This window comes from Populus trichocarpa, chromosome 3 (assembly GCF_000002775.5).
Source record: "Populus trichocarpa isolate Nisqually-1 chromosome 3, P.trichocarpa_v4.1, whole genome shotgun sequence".
Lineage (NCBI taxonomy): Eukaryota > Viridiplantae > Streptophyta > Magnoliopsida > Malpighiales > Salicaceae > Populus > Populus trichocarpa.
In genome coordinates, this window is record NC_037287.2 from 14000074 (window position 1) to 14021430 (window position 21357).

The 21357-nt window shown below is 33.2% G+C and overlaps 3 protein-coding genes across 5 annotated transcripts; 2 read left to right on the top strand and 1 right to left on the bottom strand.

Annotated features, from left to right (window-relative positions):
* Positions 1 to 5246: 5246 nt before the first annotated feature.
* Positions 5247 to 6576, bottom strand: LOC18097029 (growth-regulating factor 10). 2 transcript variants are annotated; one of them, XM_024598384.2, is made up of 3 exons: positions 6285 to 6576; positions 5868 to 6173; positions 5247 to 5613 (listed from the first exon to the last, which is right to left on the bottom strand). In XM_024598384.2, the coding sequence occupies exons 1-3, from the start codon at positions 6331 to 6333 to the stop codon at positions 5420 to 5422; spliced, it is 549 nt and encodes a 182-aa protein (XP_024454152.1). In that variant the 5' UTR covers positions 6334 to 6576; the 3' UTR covers positions 5247 to 5419. The 2 variants fall into 2 exon arrangements, with proteins under 2 accessions (XP_024454152.1, XP_006385746.1); XM_006385684.3 differs by having other exon boundaries at positions 5247 to 5670; positions 6285 to 6566.
* A 7261-nt stretch (positions 6577 to 13837) lies between these two features.
* On the top strand, positions 13838 to 15776 carry LOC7479240 (geraniol 8-hydroxylase). The gene is made up of 2 exons (XM_002303510.4): positions 13838 to 14815; positions 14970 to 15776. The coding sequence occupies exons 1-2, from the start codon at positions 13919 to 13921 to the stop codon at positions 15588 to 15590; spliced, it is 1518 nt and encodes a 505-aa protein (XP_002303546.4). The 5' UTR covers positions 13838 to 13918; the 3' UTR covers positions 15591 to 15776.
* A 2387-nt stretch (positions 15777 to 18163) lies between these two features.
* Positions 18164 to 21224, top strand: LOC7465820 (nudix hydrolase 14, chloroplastic). 2 transcript variants are annotated; one of them, XM_002303511.4, is made up of 7 exons: positions 18167 to 18456; positions 18557 to 18662; positions 19071 to 19148; positions 19418 to 19510; positions 19668 to 19760; positions 19981 to 20079; positions 20865 to 21224. In XM_002303511.4, exons 1-7 carry the CDS (start codon positions 18245 to 18247, stop codon positions 21096 to 21098), a joined length of 915 nt encoding a protein of 304 aa, XP_002303547.2. In that variant the 5' UTR covers positions 18167 to 18244; the 3' UTR covers positions 21099 to 21224. The 2 variants fall into 2 exon arrangements, with proteins under 2 accessions (XP_024453843.1, XP_002303547.2); XM_024598075.1 differs by lacking the exon at positions 19668 to 19760 and having other exon boundaries at positions 18164 to 18456.
* Positions 21225 to 21357: the final 133 nt, after the last annotated feature.

Consider the following 21357-nt stretch of genomic DNA (forward strand, 5'->3'; position numbering starts at 1 on the left):
CATCGATTGTAGGCTCGAGCCCCACAATCGTATAATTTGTTTTTCAAAAGAGGATATGATTGTACATCTATTGGGGTGTGGCTGATAAGGACCCAACTAATAATAGCTGAACACTACTCTCGTGAACCTTTAAAGAGGGAAGGAATACCTTATCGTCTATATATAAATGGGGGTAGTAATTTCAAGAGCCCAGAATCTATTTACAGATACGCTCAACAAGGTCAGGCATCTAAGTCATATACTCTATAGGTTTTCCCCCTTTCTCCACCAGAGAAGGATGCTAATGTGGCACTTTTTTTTGTCTTGGGGCCCAGCATGATGGACCCTTGTCCCCTGCTGTTTTTTTTAGGTTCTAGATGGAACCTGAATTCCTCATTAGGGACATGAACGCTTCTATTTTTAAGGATGGATTTGATGTTTCTGGGGTCTATTTATTTTGTTTTAAAGAAAGATGTGTTAAAAGTATTTAGAAAGGGAAATGCTTAAAGTGAGCCTTTTCTTGAAATTAAGAAGAGATGATTTGTGGTCTTGTTGCAGGAGCAAAGTTTTAAAAAAATCACAAAAAGTGAAAGTGAAAGTGAAAGAAAAGTCACATGTAAGAACGACTAGGGTTATAAAGAAACAAACCTTTTATTTCTAGTGTCAAATGAATAACATTTCATGTCATCACGTATTTAAAAAATCCACTCGATTACTGCATGAAAAGCCAACCGCCATTTAATTTCCTGAAAGACATCTTTTACTAGTAAGGACAGGCCATCTAGATTTGAAGATCTCAACAGTTTTATATGAGACAAGTAAGATCTTACAAGGAAGGTAAAAAGGGTCTCATCTATTGCTTACAGAGACTCTTCAAAATCTTTGAGTATAAAACCCAAAGACTTAAAGGGTTATTAATGGATCAACATTTATTGTTTTTGTTTAAAGAATGATCAAATAGAGGGTAATAATCCATCATTTCTGGGCTCAGCCAAGTGCTAAACCCATGTTCTTTTCATATTATAGATATTTTATTTTGGTGAGTCAAATATATTTTATCCTGAGAAGTTAAATATATTTTATTAATACTTTAACCCTTTCTTTTCAATAAAGAGTGTTAGGGAGGGTATAAAAGAGAGGGGAATATCCTTCAAAATAAGGTTAAGCTTTTCTCAACAAAAAATAACATATTTATTTTAAGATTTTCTTCTAAATTATGATTATTTTTTCGCTAAAATGATACTCACTTAATCATCAGAGAGTTCTCGAATACATAAGAGGTGATCTTTTGTGGATATCAAGTATGATCCACTAGCTATCTTTTCAAATATAAATGGATAAAATTGTTAGAATCTAGAGATTAACTAAATATCTCAGATATTAGCTTAGCTCATGATCTCATAGGATAAACTCGAACCTCATCAGTAATACTATAATTTTTATATTTGTACATATCCTTACAGATAAATTGGTTGATGAAAATAATATTGTGATTTTAATATATTTATATATTTAGAGAAATCCTATCAAAATCAATGTTTCGTAAAATTAATTAAACATAAATTGACCACCCTTTCAAAAAGATACTAACATGATTGGAACCGAGATGTCTAATTAAATGAGTCTTCCATCATAAAAATTAATCTCGAGTGGAATCTAATGGATATTTAATTGTGCAAGTAATTCTGTTGCACTTCATTATCGAGAAGAGAGATGGTAAGACTAGCACTTATATAACCAGGGGTAAGTATTCGGCCAATTGAAAGAAGAATTTTCATTTTGAATAATTATTTGAAATTATTTTCATTCTTTCGATTTGGAACTTTTTTTCGTGTTTACCAAGTTGAGGTCCAAATTTTTCACCCATAAAGTTTATGTTATCTGAAATACTAAAAAAACGTCAAACTTAGGATAAGGATGAAAATTAGGTTCAATAAAATTCACTCACAAGCCAATCGGTTTTATTTATTTAAAAAACTAGGAACTGACAAACTATAGGTGATGGGTAACTTACAAGACGTAAAGTCCCAACCACTAAATATTTGATAAATTATATATAACAATAGTAGGTCAACCTAACCACTTTACCATTCCCGTTCTTTATCCACTCCCAATTAATCGTTTTCTCGCGATAAAATAAATAAATGACAGTCTATGCATTGTATGTTAGAAAATTTTATCGGTACTAGTTATTTGTTGAGTTTCAATATATATATATATATATATATATATATATATAAAAAGTAGGAGTAATCATTTTCAGTTTGGTTTGGTTTTTATAAAAAAAAATAATCAAACCGAAATTTTTTTTAAAAAAACCGAAACTGGTTCAAATCGACTGGTTTCGGTTCTGTTCGGTTTTTTGGACAAAAACAGGTTCAAACCGGTTTGACTCGGTTTTGGATGAGTTTTTTTCTAGTTTGGCTCGGTTTTTTTGGTTTGACTTAGTTTTGGCTCGGTTTGGCTCAGTTTTTTCCGGTTTGGGTTCGGTTTGAGGCTTATAAAATCAAAATCGAACCGAACCGGTCGATTTTTTTAAAATTTTAATCTATTTAATCAGTTTTTTTTTCACGATTCGGTTTTTTCAGTTATTTTTTTTCCTGTTTTCTCGATTTAATTAATTTTTTTGATTTTTTTACTTGTTCCTAATATTAAGATGGGATAGAAGAGAAAATAAAATTCAATACTTATGAAAGTGATAAAAATATTTTATTTAGAATTTCTTTCTTATACTTGGCATTTATTTCTTTCGTAAAAGTAGATTCTATAAAGTAATTAATAACATGTAATTTATTACTCCTCCTCGAACCACTTCCATGCTCGTGCTTCTAGCCTCCTGACCCAAAGCCAGGTTGGCAACGAATATTATGATCATCAATTGCGATCATCCTTATTAATCTCAACATGACCTGCATTGGAATTTAAATTAAATTAAAAAAAGATATTGACTAGGTGAAAATGATCTAAACTAGGTTCTAAATTAAATTGAAAAAAAAAATCACATGGTAAAAGTGAGAAACTCATCTTTCTTATAAGAAATAAAAATACACATGTACATGTAAATATTTGACCACGACTATCTAATTTATTTTATTTATCTTAAGGTTAGTTATGCAAGTCCAACTTATCTATTTAACATTTAATATAAAAAAAATTCAACATAAATTAGAATAATCTCTCAGGATACTATGAAATTATAAAAAAAATAAAAAAAGAAATTGTTGCATATAAAAAAGAGTTATGAAAGTTAATCTCTTAAATTCTTTTTTTTATCTTATCATCTTTTTTTTTTTTGGATTCGAGGAAACTCCACCTCCCGGAAAGCGCACTTTGTGGGCCCAGGTGAGTGAGTAAAACTCCGGCTATCCCAGGCTCTTACAAGAGGTGCACGCCCTGACTCGAACTCGAGACCTGCTGTGCAGATTTCAAGTCTTTTGTCATCACGCTACGCCCCTTGAGAACCTTATCATCTTTTGCTTAGTGTTTATACATTATGAGAGATCAGTAAAGAATTTGAATATGGTATTTATCTTATCGTACGGGGAATCTCCCACTTCAAAGGTAAATTACTGGTAGTAGCAAGAATAATGTTAATTCATATATTCTATAGACGGGAGTAGAAAATAATTAACCATATGCAAACTTTATTAAGGTTCATAGAATGAAAATTTCCCCATATTAATAATTTATTTAATATTATCATGTGTTTATAAATTGTTTTATTGGGATCCAATGGTTAAATTCTATTTAATTGCGTAATGAAATTAACTTTTATTTATTTATTTTTCGTCGATCATGTGTATATCAAGCACCATGAATTCACCTATCTTATGGTTTTATTTTTCACATGGATGAAGTTGTTAAAAATCTCTTCAATAACGAAATCTTTCCAAAGTTATTGTAAGATTATCAGCATGTTTAGAAACAAATGTGGATTAAATTCAATTTATGAGCAGATTTGAATTCAATTAACAATATATTATAATTTTTATATTTAGAATAACATAATAAATCACACAATTGAAACCAATTACACTGTTTGGAATATGTGTTGAAATAAATTGAATTAATAATTTTGACTATTTTATCTTTAATTTAAAAATCATTTTTTTATTAAAAGAATCTTTGTATTTATTTAAAATGACATAAAATATAGGTGTTTTAAAGAAGTTATAAAAAAATCTATCTCATATTAATTGTTTGTTAAATATATATATATTTTTTGAAAATATATGTTCATTGAAAGTACCTTTGTATCAAAATTTGCTCATCAATTGGATGAAATCAGAGTGCATTGGATCTTGGTTCTTTTCCAGAAAGCCATTTGTACATACACAACAACCTGATCAAACTCCAAATTTTAGTATATTTTTTTTTAACATATTATCAACTTAAAGGTTCAGAACCCTACATGAATCTAGCAGCCCAGAGAGAATAATAGTCTCAAAGACGAATGCAATTTTAGTTGACAGCTGGAGACGCTACTCAAACAAGAAAGTAAACAGACTAAATACAAGAAAAAGCAGCCCATAAACATAAGTTAGGGTTTTTGAAATAAAATAGCGAGGTGGGTATTTTTGAAAAATAATTTTTAAATTCAAGTAGAATTGAATCTCTGATTTGTTTTTGGTCATTTTTTATCAATTGAATTCTGTTTGGAATTCAAATCAATACTCTAAAAAAATTTCAAACAAAGAAATTAACATGATTGGAACCGCAAGTGTCTAGTTGTAAAATATGGGGAGGATGAAGATGGAGTTTTTTACCTCGAGGTTCAAGACTGTAGATGTAGTTTTGAATCTACGTTGTCTGTTCAATGCAGGGGAAGAGACACAGATACCACCTATAGTTTAGGGCTACCTGAGAACAAATTAAAGCCTTGATTTCTATTCTAGGTGTTTTGAGCTTGTACAAATGATGACAATCCTTGAACCAATCTCTTGCATGACAAATGGCTAAACAGCATACTCATATTTAATGTATCTATACTTTATCTCTCTGATTATTGTAGAGTCAGAACGAGATTTGACCGAAACTTCTATGCTCAGAGAAGGTTGGATGGATACATGCTGCATCAGCAATGTTACGTGTGGCCCCTGAGAAATGTTGGTGCTGGTTACTATCGAGACTGACCTCTATGGACCCACGAGCCATTCTTGAGAACAATGGGTCTCATGGTTGGGAACTTGGGCTAAGACTCATGCCCTTCTCATACGATATTGAAGCAGTATGTGCGTACATCTTACATATCCGATTATAAAATCAAGTTAACTTTAATTCAGCCATTTTTGCAATTTATATAGCGTTAAACGAATTATTAACACGAGTAATTTTGATAATTAAGACAAAACTAAACGACAATTATTTCATTTTTCCTTGCGTGTCTCCATGAAAAACACTCTTTGGAGAGAAACGACATCTTGGAAGGAGATGACCACTACTAGGCGCTAGCACCACTGATTCCAGCAGGGAGGGAAATGGAGAGGTCTGTGCTGGAATTACCATGGGAAGCAGATTCCTCAAGCTTTCTTGAACGCTGGCGTCCTCTGTGTATGTGCCTGTCACAGTACTTTTGATATGGGAGAGCCTCTTTGCTACACCTCCATTTCTTTCCATCTGTTCTCCTACATCTCCCTGGTTCAGGGTCCATTCCATTCTTATATGCCAAGTATAATGGGTTGCACCCCATAACTAGAACCCCACAAAAAAAAAAAAAAATCTCTTTTAAAGATTAAGAAAATTAGTTACATCGTAAATTAGTTAACGATCAAGTATTCATGAAAAGAAGACAAGTATCCAGCATCATTAATTTCGTAGTGACTGAGTGAAAGATATTCGTAGGAAAAAAGAGAGAGAGAGAGAAGAAGATAGAGTTATTGGGGACTTACGACTAGGGTAGAGTTGGTACAACCTTGAACTGAGACCACCAAGGGAAGTAGCAACACTTCTCCATATAGGTAAAACAAGGTGGTAAGGTACAGGAAATCCAGCTTGGATATACGTATAGATAAGAGACTGCAGTTGTAGCTCCTGCAGTTGAAGAACGGTGAACCCATAAGGTTTTTTGCAGCTGATTATTGGTCTTTGACTAGACCCACCGCGTCCAAGTTCAAGCCCTAGCCCAATTGGAGGTGACCCAGATTCACCATCGCGCCTATTTCTCTCCACGTTCCAACCACTTGCAAGCCTAGTCCCTAGAAATTAAAGCAAATAAAAAGATGAAAAGAAATTGTGAACGGCATTGTTAGTTAGACTTGTTTGATTGAAAAGGAGAGAAATTGGAAAATAGAAGAGTAAGTGCATACTAGAGTTTGAAAGACGGGCAAATTTGGGAGGTGGGGCTTGAGACTCCATTTCATGGTAATGGGCATCAAAATTGGCCCAATAAAACAGACCGAGTCAGCCGAGTGAAAGAAAGATGTTGCAATGAAATCTTCTATGCAAGCTGCAGCAACAATTGATCTCAAAGTCAGAAATTGAACAGTAGTATCTTCTCTTGTCTGCAACAAAGCCTTTTCCTTTCACTTAACCGCTATAAAACAAGTGCTTTGAATAAACACCTAGCAATGTAGCGGCAACAGAAATGACAAACGTACTGGCTTGTCTTTACATGCCCACCTATTTAAGAGAGAGAGAGTAAAGTGAGACTGAAAGTCTGTTGACATGTCAGGTTTTGTTCAGGTTTTGTCAGAACTACACGCGTTTATCTGGCGGTGACAGAGAGCCGGTAGGACCAATATGAATATTCACCCTTCGTTTGGTAGTGCCTTCTGTGCAAATTTTGGATTTTTGTTTGTTTAAAATTATTATTTTTATTTTTGTATTGTTTTGTTTGATATTAAAAAAATTTAAAAAATAAAAAAATATTATTTTAATAAACATCCAAATAAAATTCACTTCAAAAAAAAAACCACTAATATTACCTATCATGTCGTAGATAAGAATTTTCAAATCACAATCCAAGTGGTGGAGAATACTAATATCAGAGCAGAATACTTCATGAAAAAATGCAAAGCATCCATTAAGAACTCCAAGATTCCAAAACTCAAAAATCATCATTCATAACACAATTTATAAAAGTTATCAAGAAAAATCACTTTCATTTCTCTACAGTACATGGCTGGCCACTTAGAACCTTTTTAACCCCTCCAATGTCCTTTAAAAAATAAAAAAAACTTATTATCCGTCCTAATAAAAAAGTTATCAAAAAGGGGGCTGAATTAAAATTACATTTTTTTTTCATTTCTAAATTAACGCCTTGAACTCCTGAATTTTTTTTATTTATCTTCATTACAATCTGCACATGTAATTTCATGTCTTCAAATGCTATCAGCAGTGAAGTGCGGGAGGAATCATGGAAAGCTATACGTTCTTTCTAGCATTTATGACGTAAACTTAAAAACACATCACGATTTCTCCCTGCTAATACATCAGTTTTTATTTGAGACTGGTATTGTAATTGTTTTTTGAAATATTTTTTATTTTAAAAAAATAATTTTTTGGCATGTGGTTGCGGTAAAATTTAAAATCACGCTACCATTTAAAATTTCAGAATTTTCTTTTTAATTATTAATATTTCAACTTCGATTTTTATTATTTTGATTTTTAATTTTTGTTTTTGGCTCTTTTATAAAAGTTTTATTTGTTATCAATTTAATCCTTCAATCTCAATTTGTTACATGTTTTTTTTCAATGTGGTCTTTATTATTTTTATTTCTAATTTTTTTCTTGATTCTTTTGTATAATTTTTTTATTTATTTTCAGTTTCACTCTTCATTCAAAAATTCATAGTTGTACTTTAATTTATTTTTTATTTCAATTTTTATCTTTGCTCTTTTAGTTATTGTTTTTGGTTATGTATCCTTTTGTGTAATTGAATTTTTTTTTTCAATTTCAACCTTTAACATTTAATTGGTTGGGGATTGGGCTTTACATTTAATGACTTGGGGTCAAGGGTTTGAAAAGTTAACATAGGCTGACAATTTTATTTTTTTACTTTTTTTTTAATCATTTGACATTAGTTTTATTTTTTAAATTAATTTTTTAAAAAAGAAATTATTTCAATCTCATTAGCAACAGCTTGTGATACGATTTCCACAAATTATTTTACAAACAGGACAGCTAAGCATGAACGTCCTGAATCCTTGAATTATTGATGAGCTGATGGTGGGTGAGCGTTGACTAATGGTATGGCTGAAACTTAATCGAGAAGATCTTTATGTACGAAAATGAGCTTGTTAATTTAGAACAAGTCCACATCAGCTAAATGATGTGTTATTTACAACGGTTAGTATATCTTGACAAAATCATCAAAGTTTTGTTCAGGGTAATAATGTCTCTTCCACGAGGAGGAGTGCGTGTTATTTATAGGGGTTGACAAATATGTCCCTTCTCGTAGAAAAAAAATTTATAAATTCATTGATTCAATTAGAATCTTCACCTGATACCATCGTATTAATTAGATAATAATAATAGGAAAATCATACAAGTCGCTGCATACTATTATAAAATGGATCGAATAATTTTTTTAGTGAAAAAAAAATGCAACTTTTTCAAATATGTTTTTTTTAAAAAAATTAAGTATATAAAAAAACATATGTATGCATTTAATTAAATACATCGAGAATTATTTGTGTCAATAAACGCAAAAAAAACAAAGTATTAACACGTCTATTCAACTCACTTCACTGCAGGTTGACTAATTTTTTTCTAACATAAAATAATTAATGTGTAATGTTATTAACGTGTTTTTTGACATCGAGTAAAAAAATATAATCGTGAAAATATAGATGTTATTAACCCGCATCACTGCATCTTGGGTTATGTATAGACGAATTCAATCTATTCAGGTTATTTTATGCTCCTTATTCTTATTGGCTAATGATACTCATGGTTTACAACTTGTCATCGGGGATGTGTATTAGGCCGAAATTCATGTTTTTAGTCCAGGTCAGAATATAGATGTTTGTCTTTGACCGTTGATTGACCCGCATCACTGCATCTTGGGTTATGTATAAACGAATTCAATCTATTCAGGTTATTTTCTGCTCCTTATTCTTATTGGCTAATGATACTCATGGTTTACAACTTGTCATCGGGGATGTGTATTAGGCCGGAATTCATGTTTTTAGTCCAGGTCAGAATATAGATGTTTGTTTTTGACCGTTGATTGATGAGTTGAAGTAGTTCTGGTCATCTAGGGCTTTGACTTATGATGTACTGAGGAAAGAAAATTTTCTGATGAAGGCAGTTTTGATGTGGATTATCAATGATTTTTCAACTTATGAAATGGTTTCTGGTTGGAGCATGCAGAGAAAACTAGCATGTCTATACTATATGAAAAATAACATGGCATTCATGCTAACAAATGGTGGTAAAGTGTCTTTTTTTAACTGCCACCAATTGTTCTTTCCAACTAATCACAAGTTCAGAAAGAACAAAAATGAATTCTTTATTGGCAGAGTTGATGGATATTGCATTGTCACTTCTTTCAGGTGAAGAATTGTATAATATGGTGCCGGAGTACGGTGATATTATGTTTGGCTTTGAATCCGGTAAGCAAAAGTTTCATGGTTTTGGTTTGACTCACAATATGGTAAAACGAAGTATTTTCTAGAAGCTTCCTTATTGGAAGACTAATCTCATCTGCCATAACATTGGTGCCATGCATATAGAAAAGAACGTGTTTGAGAACATTTTCAACATGGTTATGGATGTGAAGGGGAAGACAGAGGAAAACATCAAGGCTAAAATGAATATAGCTTTGTTTTGTCACCATAAAAATATGGAGTTGGTTTATGTTGGGTCACGGGTCGCAAAGTCCAAAGCCAATTTTGCCTTAGACAAGAATACGCAATTACTTGTCTATAAATGACTTAAAAGTTTGTGTTTTCCTGATGGACATGCCTCGAGCATACCAAGGTTAGTGAATTTGAAGGATTGTAGATTGGATGGAATGAAGAGCCATGACTGCCATATGTTTATGCTGCAAACACTCATTTCATTAGCTTACCAGGATTTATTGTTAAAGGGGATATGAGATACACTCACGGAGATCGATCTTTTCTTTAGAGATATATACTCCAACAAGTTACAGACATAACATATAAAGAGGTTTGAAACGAATATCGTCCAAACAATATACAAAATAGAGATGATGTTTTCTCTATTATTTTTTTAACTTGATGGAGCATCTACCCATACATTTACCATTTGAGGCAAAAATTGGAGGCCCAGTCTAATATAGATGGATGTATCCATTCGAGAGGTTAGGGTTTACACATGCATCGTAATTAAAATTTTATTGTCTTTTTTTGTATATTTCAAAACATTCATGTAATTCAATGCAGGTACTTGTTCAACCTTAAAAGAAAAGTAAAAAACAAAGCACAACTTGCGGCTTTGATATGTAAATCCTATATTGTTAAAGAGATCTCAACATTTATCTTGTACTATTTCAAGCCTCAATTGACAACAAGAATCAATCATGTTCCAACGCATAACGATGGTGGGAAAGTGTCTTCGAGTGAGAACTTGTCAATATTCTTCCATCCTAGATGACCTGTACTAAAAAATATCATGAGAAGAAGATATTTATCAGAAATAGAATTCAAACAAGCATATAATTATGTGTTATTTGACTACAATGAACTAAGACCTTTTATTTAGTAAATATACTACTTAACATGTCATTATTTCAAATATTTTATCTCTTGTAATATCATAAACCGATACATTATTGAATTCCTTGCAGGTAACATCGTCAATATTTATTGTCGCAAAACTTACAACTAATTGAATCCCAAATCTTTTGATTACAAGATGAACAATTTTCCACATTGTTCAATACTATTTAATAGCTTTATTTGTTTGATTGTTTGCCTATTTATTTTTGTTCTTCTGTTTAATTTAATTTTGGCATGTATTTTTTTCATACTGCTTTAGCATGCATTTTTAATTACTGCTCATGCATAAGTACATCAGGAATGAATTAATACCTTCATGCATTTTAATTTTTCAATAAACCCAATTCTAGGTTAGGTGTGGAGTAGCGATCTGCCTCATGACTTTTATTTGGGGTTCAGATTTGTGAAACATCTAACTATGAGATGAGCGTTTTACTTGGTAATGGTGGTTACACTATGCCCCAACCATTCTTTGTAAGCCCATACACTGACTTCTTGAAAGGTGGTCACTAGGCAAATCATAGACCATTTTGAGACTAGATAGTGAACTTACTCCTCAAGTAATAACTAGAATCAGTCTTTAGGGTATGGACTCTTTAATAAACATTTTTTGCATTAGGGCAAACCTGATTAAAATCTTTAACTCTACAAGGTTTTTTTTTAGTTAAGACCATGATTTCCATGACTTTTTATGAGTATAAGGAAAGATTTGAGATGATGCAATTAGTCATGACAATTATTGTAATACTTTTTGCAGTATTTTGCTAAATTGTTAGAAGAAATTGAATAAAATCAACTGGTTTATGACATATATGTTGTGTATTTGTATGTTTAAAAATTTTGGGTAGTCTCCCGTATATGAGAGATGCTGCCGAGGTTTTTTTAAAAAATAGGAATCATTTAAATTTCTTTTATCTGTTAATTTGTGTAGATGCCTGAGAGAAATTGTATTCTAGCAACAATGCAAACGACTATGAGTCATTAGGTATCGACCAATAATAGGCACTTGAAGCACAGACATCGACTCATAATGCAGTCTCGTCGAGTGTGATGTTGCAGCATCGACGCGGGTTCCCTTCACAATAGGATCTATTTACTCACAAGTACAAGGTCAAGTGGAAGAATAACCTTTCAATGTAAGTTTGTTTTGCTTTAACGATGACATGTTTAATAATTTTTGAAAAAATAATATCATTTAACGAATGCAATTCCAGGTTTACAAACATTGAGGCTGTAAGAACAATAACATCGACCTTTAAATCATCGATGAAAATTCCATTGTTTCAATGGAGCCATGTTTCCAAACATCCTGAGTGGAAACCGCGGGTCAATGCATGGTTTTCAAGGTTCAAGGTTAGTATTAACTTAAAAAAAATTATGTTAATTTGGACCGTTTATTAAAATTACTGAAATTATTTTTTTATAAATCTTTACTTCAAGGGAAAATTTGAATGGGAGAGAGCTGATAATAATATTACGAGGAGAGTTTGAGAGAATTATGTTGCAATTAGGTAAGATCCAATTCAAGATAATTTTTTTTATTCTAAATATTAAAATTTTATTTTTCATTTACAAATTGATAATTAATTTGTACCATATAAGTTGCATGATTTTTTATATGAGGCGCAAAAAAAAACTAAAAAAATATGTGAAAGAAAGAGAGCTTCCAGACTAGAATGACGTGACAGTTTGGAAGAATTTCATACCAGCGTATGTCTCAGAGGTTGTATGAGCATAATACATTCAACACATGATGTCCTCGTGTTTTACTTGACGGTTACAGTCCGGTACAGAGAGTCAAAACTAGCGTGTTCACAGTTCCGTTACCATGCACATCGACGACTTTGTTCTGTTAGTTTCGCATGCGAAGCAGATGGTAGCATTTTTTATTACATCTGTTTTTTATATAAATGTATTTAACTGACAACATTTTTTTATTGCAAGCTATGGTTTTTGGACACGAGCCAAGCTTAATAGAGCTTTTTGTTGAATCGCATGTGTGGAGTGATGACCATCAAAAAAGGGTGCAACAATTTGTTAATAGCCGAGCTCAGTACTTTGTGGTATGTTGGTTATCAATTTTTTTTTTTAAGTTATTATTTCCTTGAATTTAATGAATTTATTTTTTATTTCCATGATACATAAATAGCCGCTGGAAGGAGAGATACAATATAATAGCCGCTGGAAGGAGAGATACATGGACAATCCTTCGACCTATTCGGATATCGATTTGAATTTATGATTAGAGGCAGGATCGTCCAGTGGACTCGATAAAAATCGAGTGTACGAACTCTCTAACACTACGACCAAGAACTTGTTGAGGAATCGTAGTGTTTTGATTGTTGGATGCTCACAATCAGTCATGAGCCTTTATTTTAGATTTATTATATTTGAACATACAAATGTATAAATTTATAATAAATATTTTATTTTTATACTAATTTATTTTATTTCAATTATTTTTCTACTTTTGTTCAATATATATTTTTTAAAAATATATATTTTTAAAATATTACTGATGGGGTTACCGACGACATATCACCGTTGTTATATTCCAGAGAGTTAGAAAATAATTGTTGCAAATGCCACTATTACTGATGGTTTTATCAACGGAACTAGATCGTCGGTATATTTCAGAGAGTTATAAATGAATTAGTGCAAATGTCATTGCTATTGTTAACTCACCAACAGAATTACAAATGATATTTTATCGGTGATATATTATATTTATCATGAATACACCGACGAACAAATAAAAACACTAATAACGTTACATACGGTTTTCCTGTCGGTGATATGTTAAATTTACCGATGAAGCATCCGACGAAATAAAAGTGATAAATTTTTTTTGTTCATGTTTTGTTTATTTATAAATATATCGGTATATTTATTATCAACGGATTCACTAGTAGTCCATAAATTACTGACAAGAGTTTTTTTTGATAAACTATTTTTGTTTATAAGTCTTCGATAATATATGTACTGAGTGTAAATATCAACAAAAATTATTGTCAGGAAACTATTAAATTGGTAGTGATATTTCTAAAAGAATTAACAAAAAAAAAAAAGATTTTTTTTTCATATACAAAGAGATCTAGATCTGTTTTATGTAAAATATTCTTCAATTCCCCTTTTTCGAAAAGGTTAGTGAATGCTATGGCTATAAAAGTGGGACCTTTATTACAGTTGTTTTCTATAATCTGGTTTACATTGAAGTACAGACAGTCTCCCAAATTGGCGTTAAAGAGAGAGAGATGAACTTCTTTATCAGTGTTTTGCTATACTTTCTTCTGACCTTTGCCGTTATTCAATCCCTTGATTATATTTTAAGAAGAAGCAAAAGAAAATCAGGCAAGCTTCCACCAGGTCCATCGCGTTTGCCAATTGTAGGGAACCTCTTGGATCTTGGTGATAAACCCCACAAGTCCTTGGCTAAGCTTGCCAAGACTCATGGCCAATTGATGAGTCTAAAACTTGGGCAAGTAACCACTATTGTAGTATCTTCAGCAACAATGGCCAAAGAAGTCCTCCAAAAGCACGACCTCACCTTCTGTAATCGGACCGTTGTCGATGCAGCTCGTGCTTTAGATCATCACGAAGCTGGTATAGCTTGGTTGCCAGTTGCAACGCGCTGGAGAAACCTTCGCAAGATATGCAACTCCCATATTTTTACCTCCCAGAAGCTCGATGCGAACCAGGACCTTAGGCGTAAGAAAGTTCAAGATCTCCTAGCTGAGGTTCAAGAACGTTGCCTTGTAGGTGAGGCAGTGGACCTTCGCCAGGCTGCTTTCACAGCTACACTTAATGCATTGTCCAATACTGTTTTGTCGCTGGATTTGACCGATTTGAGCTCCGATATTGCAAGGGAGTTTAAGGAGCATATAAGCTGTATCATGGATGAGGCAGGAAAACCGAACTTGGTAGATTATTTCCCTTTACTCCGGAGGATTGATCCACAAGGTATAAGGCGTCGCACGGCAATTCATTTTGGAAAGGTATTTGATCTCTTCGATCGTTTAATCATTGAAAGGCTGCAGTTAAGAAAAGTGAAGGGCTATATCCCACTCGATGACATGTTAGATACTCTTCTCACAATCAGTGAAGTGAACAATGAAGAGATGGATGCAACTCGTATAAAGCACTTCTTTTTGGTTAGTACTCCTTTATTAATTATATCCCGTCTCTTCTGCGTGTCTTTCAATTTTTGTACTGTTTTTTGTGCATTCCGTTTATCTGCTTTGCATCAAACACATGTTCTTGGCTACATCCCTTTTTGGGCTTCTATTTGACTCAATTGTGCAACAGGATCTCTTCGGCGCTGGGACTGATACGACTTCAAGCACACTAGAATGGGCAATGGCAGAACTACTCCACAGTCCCAAGACTTTATTGAAAGCTCGAGCAGAGCTGGAGAGGACGATTGGCGAGGGAAACCTGCTTGAGGAATCAGATATCACTCGGTTACCTTACTTGCAAGCAGTTATTAAGGAAACTTTAAGGCTGCACCCAGCAGTTCCTTTCTTACTCCCTCACAAAGCAGGAGCAGATGCAGAAATAGGTGGCTTCACGGTCCCAAAAAATGCACAGGTACTGGTCAACGTCTGGGCCATAGGGAGAGACCCAAGCATGTGGGAAGATCCAAACTCATTTGTTCCAGAGAGATTTTTGGAATCTGGTATTGATCACCGAGGCCAGAATTTTGAGTTTATTCCATTTGGTAGCGGAAGGCGAATTTGCCCAGGATTACCATTGGCTATGAGAATGCTACCTTTGATGTTGGGTTCGCTTATTCTATCGTTTGACTGGAAGCTTGCAGATGGGGTCACGCCAGAGAACTTAAACATGGATGACAAGTTTGGCCTCACCTTGCTGAAGGCTCAACCACTGCGAGCCATTCCAATAACCAGAGAACTTAAACATGGATGATAAGTTTGGCCTCACCTTGCTGAAGGCTCAACCAATTACCATGGATTCTGTAGAAGCATATTGACATCTCCTGCTGAGTTTCCTAGTATCTTTAATAAGCAAGCATCAGACTCGATTGTAATCATGCGAATCATGTTTCTTACGTTTCATTGGCTGGTCTATTAAGGAAAAACGCACTTAAGATAAGATGCCCATGTTTTAATATATATATATATATATATCAATCAGAAAGAGAATCACTTTTGTCACGCGTAGGATTATATTCGGGGCTGATCACCGATTGATTGTTGGGTCAGTGTTTGTGCTCAATAATAACATAACAAAATAAAAATAAAGAAGGGTTGAGCACGGTGGTGCACATTATTGTTGCTCTATATTCATGCTGTAAGAGTGAGATTACAGTTTTGTTCCTCGTGAAAAAATTATTCGGTCTATCTGATGGGGGTAGTAAGGATTTTTTATCCTTTCTTTAACAGTAAAAATATAAAAATACCCTTAGAGAAAAAAGAAAAGGAAAATGCAAGATGATTTTAAGCAGGGCATTTAGGGGCATTTATGTTTTTTCACATTTAAATGCAAGATGCTTTTACATGACTGCACTTAAAAGTCAACGAAAATTAAATTTAATCTACTGTTGTTTTTTGCTTTTTCACATTGGCTTTTTGTGCTATTATTAAGTTGGATGAGAGGTAAATTTGTCTTTTAATAATTAATAAATATTAAAAAAATGGCTAACGTATCAGTGCGGGAAGATGGTTGCAGTCTTTAAGCCTAGTGGCAAAATGATGGCTTCCAGGGTGGTGTCTGAATTCTATTGACGACCCCTCAATCACTATATGACATGTGTCGTAAATAGATCTTTAATTTGGTGGTGACAACTCTTTCTTTAGTTTTTCCTTTTCTCTCTGCTCCTTGGTTCTCACGACTCGCCCTCCAAAATTTGAAAGATGCCCTTTGATTTATTTCCTTCGGATTTTTTTTTTTTAGTTTAATATGGGTATCCGGGCCAGCTTGCGTGTACTTCGACTAATCCCACGGATTTCCTTCAGATTTAGTACATATCATTTTGGATTTTAATTTTTGTCATTTGTCCTTTTATAAATTAAATTTTTTTTTCAATTTCATCATCCAATTCTAATTTATCATGTGTTATTTTTTCTATTTTGATCCTTATTTATAATTTTTTTTCTTAACCATTTTATGCAAATGTTTTTAGTTTTCAATTTCATCTCTCAATTTCAAATTTTCAAGCAAAAAACACTTTAAAAAGTAACCGCTACCACACTAATAAACATTACTTAAAAAGATGGCTTTTACTAACCACCACTTCTCGAAGCACTATCCAGGGTTTTGTAATGTAATTTTAGTTCATTATGGTTATTTTTTCAATTTGTTTTTTATAAAGTTATTTTAGTCTCAAAATTGAGATTATGGCTTTAATGAGTTAACCTAAGTTAACTCGGGTTGCTTTTTTGTGTTTTTTTCATTGATTTTTCTCAATTTTATCATTCAACATTAGAAAATTAAGTTTTGTAATTTGTTTCGATTTATTTTTATGGGGTTATTATGGACTCATAACTTAGGTTATGGATTTGGTTGGTTAACTTAAGTTGATTTAGATCGATCCAATATTTTATTATTTCTATATTTTTTGAAAAATTATATCATTTGAATTTTTTTAGAGTCAAATCATGTTTTTACTTGTCATTTGAGTTGCCTTTAAATCTGTCAAGTCGACCAAGTCGTATCAAGTCAGTCCTTATATGGTTTGAATTTTTTTCTACTAAAAAAAAGTTAACAACACTCGAACTTTCTTTTTACATTAAAAAAAATTGATCTAACCCTCAGTATAGAGTAGAGTAACGATCTAGTAAGACTTAATTGGTGTAGACTTGGTCTAAGGTTTAAGCGTGTGTGTTTGGTAATGTGGTGCATATTGTTATTGCAAAAGTGTTTTTAAATTGAAAATACATCAAAATAATATTTTTAGTTATTTTTTATATCATTACATCAAAACCATTAAAAAGCCCATAAAAAGCATCAACTTGATGTTTTTACAAACAAAAACATTTAAAATAATAGTTTGAAAAACATTTTGAAAGCACGTTGAACTAAATGAGTTAATTTATAAATCAACAATCTAAACTATAATTTAAAAATAAAATCCTTGAATTGACATTGCCTGAAGGGTTTAAAAAATAAACAAAATTATTAAACTCATTGAAGTCCATGACCTAGATCGTAATGTGATCGAGGTCGATCCAATCTATCATCGTTTTAAAATAAAAAAAAATTATTGTCTTAATTTTTTTTTAAAACTATGTCATGTTTTTACTAGTTATCCAAGTTGTTTTTAAATCTATTAAATTAAATAATTTATTTTAAATCAGTTCTTATATAGTTTAATTTGAAACTCAAACTAGATAAAGAATTGGTTAACAGTTTTTAAAATAAATCTATTTAATTAAATTTTATGATGATATAGAAAAAAATTTATACTCTTAATTTTATTTTTAAATTCCAAAAAAAAATAGTCCGAACCAACGAAGGACAGGCAAATATACTTAACCAAGCTCCTCCCATGTCATACACGAGACAGTCACACGTGCGTATAAAAAGCCACAAATCATCGTCTTCATCTTCAAGCTCCTCCCATGTCTCTCCTCAGAGTCCCAAAGCGCCTCCTTTTGGGGTCGTCTCTCTCACTCTCAATACTTAACCAAACCAGAAAACCAAGAAGACCCTTTTGTTTCAATATGTCATCCGAGTCATCTCAGCCCCTGACTCACTCACTCACCTTGCCAACACAACTCGGTCAACCCATTAAAATCATTGCTGCACCGGGTGTCTCTGATTCTCAGTTCAGGTGAATCAAAATTTTCAACCTTTGTCTTTCTATTGTTTCTTTATTGAAAATATCAAAGAAATTAAAAATAAAGTTCTCACCTCTTTTTTTGGTATTGCAGGACTGCTATTGAATCTTCATTATTCAAGCAGTGGCTAAAAAACCTGGAATCTGAAAATGGGATATTAGCTACTGGGTCATTCTTATTAAAACAAGTACTTGTTCAGGTTGCTCTTTCTTCTCGTTCTCGTTCTTTCTTGGCTGCTCAAGAAAATAAATGTTTAGTTGAAATTGGAAAAAAAATGTTTTTGTTGAATTCCTCTTTTCTGAAGCTTTAATTAAAAGCAAGTTCTATCTTTTTTGGTTGAACTAAAATGCATTGCAAAGTCTCTTGCTTTAACATGGTTAAAGATGACTGGCTTTTTTCAGAGATTGCTTAAAAAGAAAAGAGATTATGTTGTGGAGAGTTTATTTTTAATATTCTTGCACTTCATAGTGGCTGCTCTAAAATAAACTGTTCTTGGTTTTTCAAATTATGGTTTTTGTATGACCCATCTTATATGGTAACCTAGCAGGATTGCCCCCTCTTAATCCTTAATTTATTCTAGTTTTAGTTTATGTGCCATTGATGACAGGGAGTGGATATGTTTGGACAGCGAATCGGTTTTTTAAAATTCAAAGCAGATATTTTCGAAAAGGAGACTGGACAGAAGGTATTTTACTTTCTCCTTCCATGACTTGAAAGCATAGTTTTTTCCCAATACATTTGGTTCTTGCATCGAGCCTGGTTCATGGAAATCTTTGGGCTTTTGATTATGTTTAATCATTACTAAACTTGTGGATATTCTATTTTGATTCATTAGTTCAGTTTCCCATGAGCTACATAAATACAGGGCTTTACATGCCAACAGGCTATTATTTCACCTGCAGAGCTATGAATGATATAATCCATGTCTTTCAATGTGGACTAAAAAATTCATAGATTCCAGGTATAGTGTTCGCACGAGGACCTGCTGTAACTGTGTTAATTCTTTTGAGCTCTGAGGGTGAGACCTATGCTGTTCTGACTGAACAGGTACTTAATTTATTTTTTCTTTTTTAGTGTTCATTATAATTTGCCTTGAGTTTGTCAGCAAACTGATATAAATGAACAAGAGATTCGAGTTAAAATGATAGCTCCTTTTGTAATGCTGCTCTTTTCAAACCCTGATGAATTTTCATGCATGTCTAAGGTTAGGGTACCCACAGGGAGGCTTGTTTTGGAATTGCCTGCTGGGATGCTGGATGCTGACAAGGGTGATTTTGTTGGGACAGCAGTTCGTGAGGTATATTTCTATTTTGACATAAAACAGTTCTTTTTGGTGAAAAAGGCCATTGGCAATTTTGTTAATCAAGAAAACAGAAGCAAAACACCGATAAAAGTACACAATTATGTAGAGGCCTTCAAGAGCCGAGGCAATATAAAAGACAAGTCTGGTGTGGTTTATCAGAATTAGATGTTGCTAAAGTTCCTAATGTATGTATTTAATGCCATGGTTTTTACAGGTCGAAGAGGAGACTGGTATTCACTTGAAGCTCGGAGACATGGTTGACCTGACAGCCTTCCTGGACCCTTCTACTGGAGGCAGAGTTTTTCCTTCTCCTGTAAGTTGGCATTTGTGCTTTTATCTTATTCTGATGTTTGGAAGCACTAGCATCAATTTGAGTCAGAAAACTTTTTGGAATTTTGGGCATATGAAGAAAAAATTATCTACCTGAATTTTTATCATTAGTCCAAAGCATACCAACTCACCAAGAGTCTTTATTACTTGGGGAGTTGTTTGAGAAGTGTCTAGTGGTATTCATTAGATTTCTATCAATGTGGATGATCATCATGCTATATCCTGGCAAGCTCAGGTATAAAATTCTTGGATTTGCTAGCACGAGGGTGCAGGTTTAGTGATTAGGCACTGCTTCGTGAAAAGTTGCTAAGGATAGGACAGGCTCCAAATTCTCCCTTAAAAAACCCCACATTGGAGGGACTACAACTGGCAAATGGCTTTCAATTCATATTGTGACATTGGAAGTTGGCATCAGAACAAACATAGATTGAGCTTGGGAGAGTCACTGGGTGTCCAAAAGAAAGGAACTGGCACTTTCATTTAGAATAATGAAGGGTCTAAATAGGTTCATTGCATTATGTTGATTTCAGTGACTTTTGTCGCTCAAATCATCAGTGCTCTTGTTGGATATTGTTGCATTTGCATTCATATAATGAATTCAAATTCTACCATTTGCCAGTCATGTAATTTGTCAAAGTATATGCTTTTGAAATGTAGTTCAGCCTTTAAGTTGCTTAACAAGTGAACTTGACAAGGATGCTATTCAATTACTCTTTTTTTTTTTTGGCCTAGTACCATCACATGACTTGTTTGCTTTTCCTTGGATAGGGAGGATGTGATGAGGAGATCAGCGTGTTCCTTTATAGAGGATGCGTTGGTAAAGAAATTATCACAAAGCTGCAAGGAAAAGAGACTGGCCTCCGGGAACACGGCGAGTTGATCAAGGTTCATGTAGTCCCATACAAGGAACTCTGGCGCATGACAGCTGATGCTAAGGTTTTAATGGCCATTGCTCTATATGAGATGGCTAAAGGAGGAGGACTCTTGCCTCTTAAAAACTAATCTGCTGTCAATGTAGATCTGGATTAACTGATGGAAACACCATCCCATCAATGAATAATTTAGATTACGAGAATCTGTTTTGCAATTCCTGCCTTCGGTTTTAAGGGGTGCTTGAAATACGTTTCATTCGTGCTTGAAAAGTAGATTCATAATTTTTTGGATGGAATTCACAAACGTTGGAATAGCTAATGGGCTTGGCAAAATCATTATCAAGAGATTGCGTCCATTTATGTACCCAAGAACAAGGAACCTTCCCAGA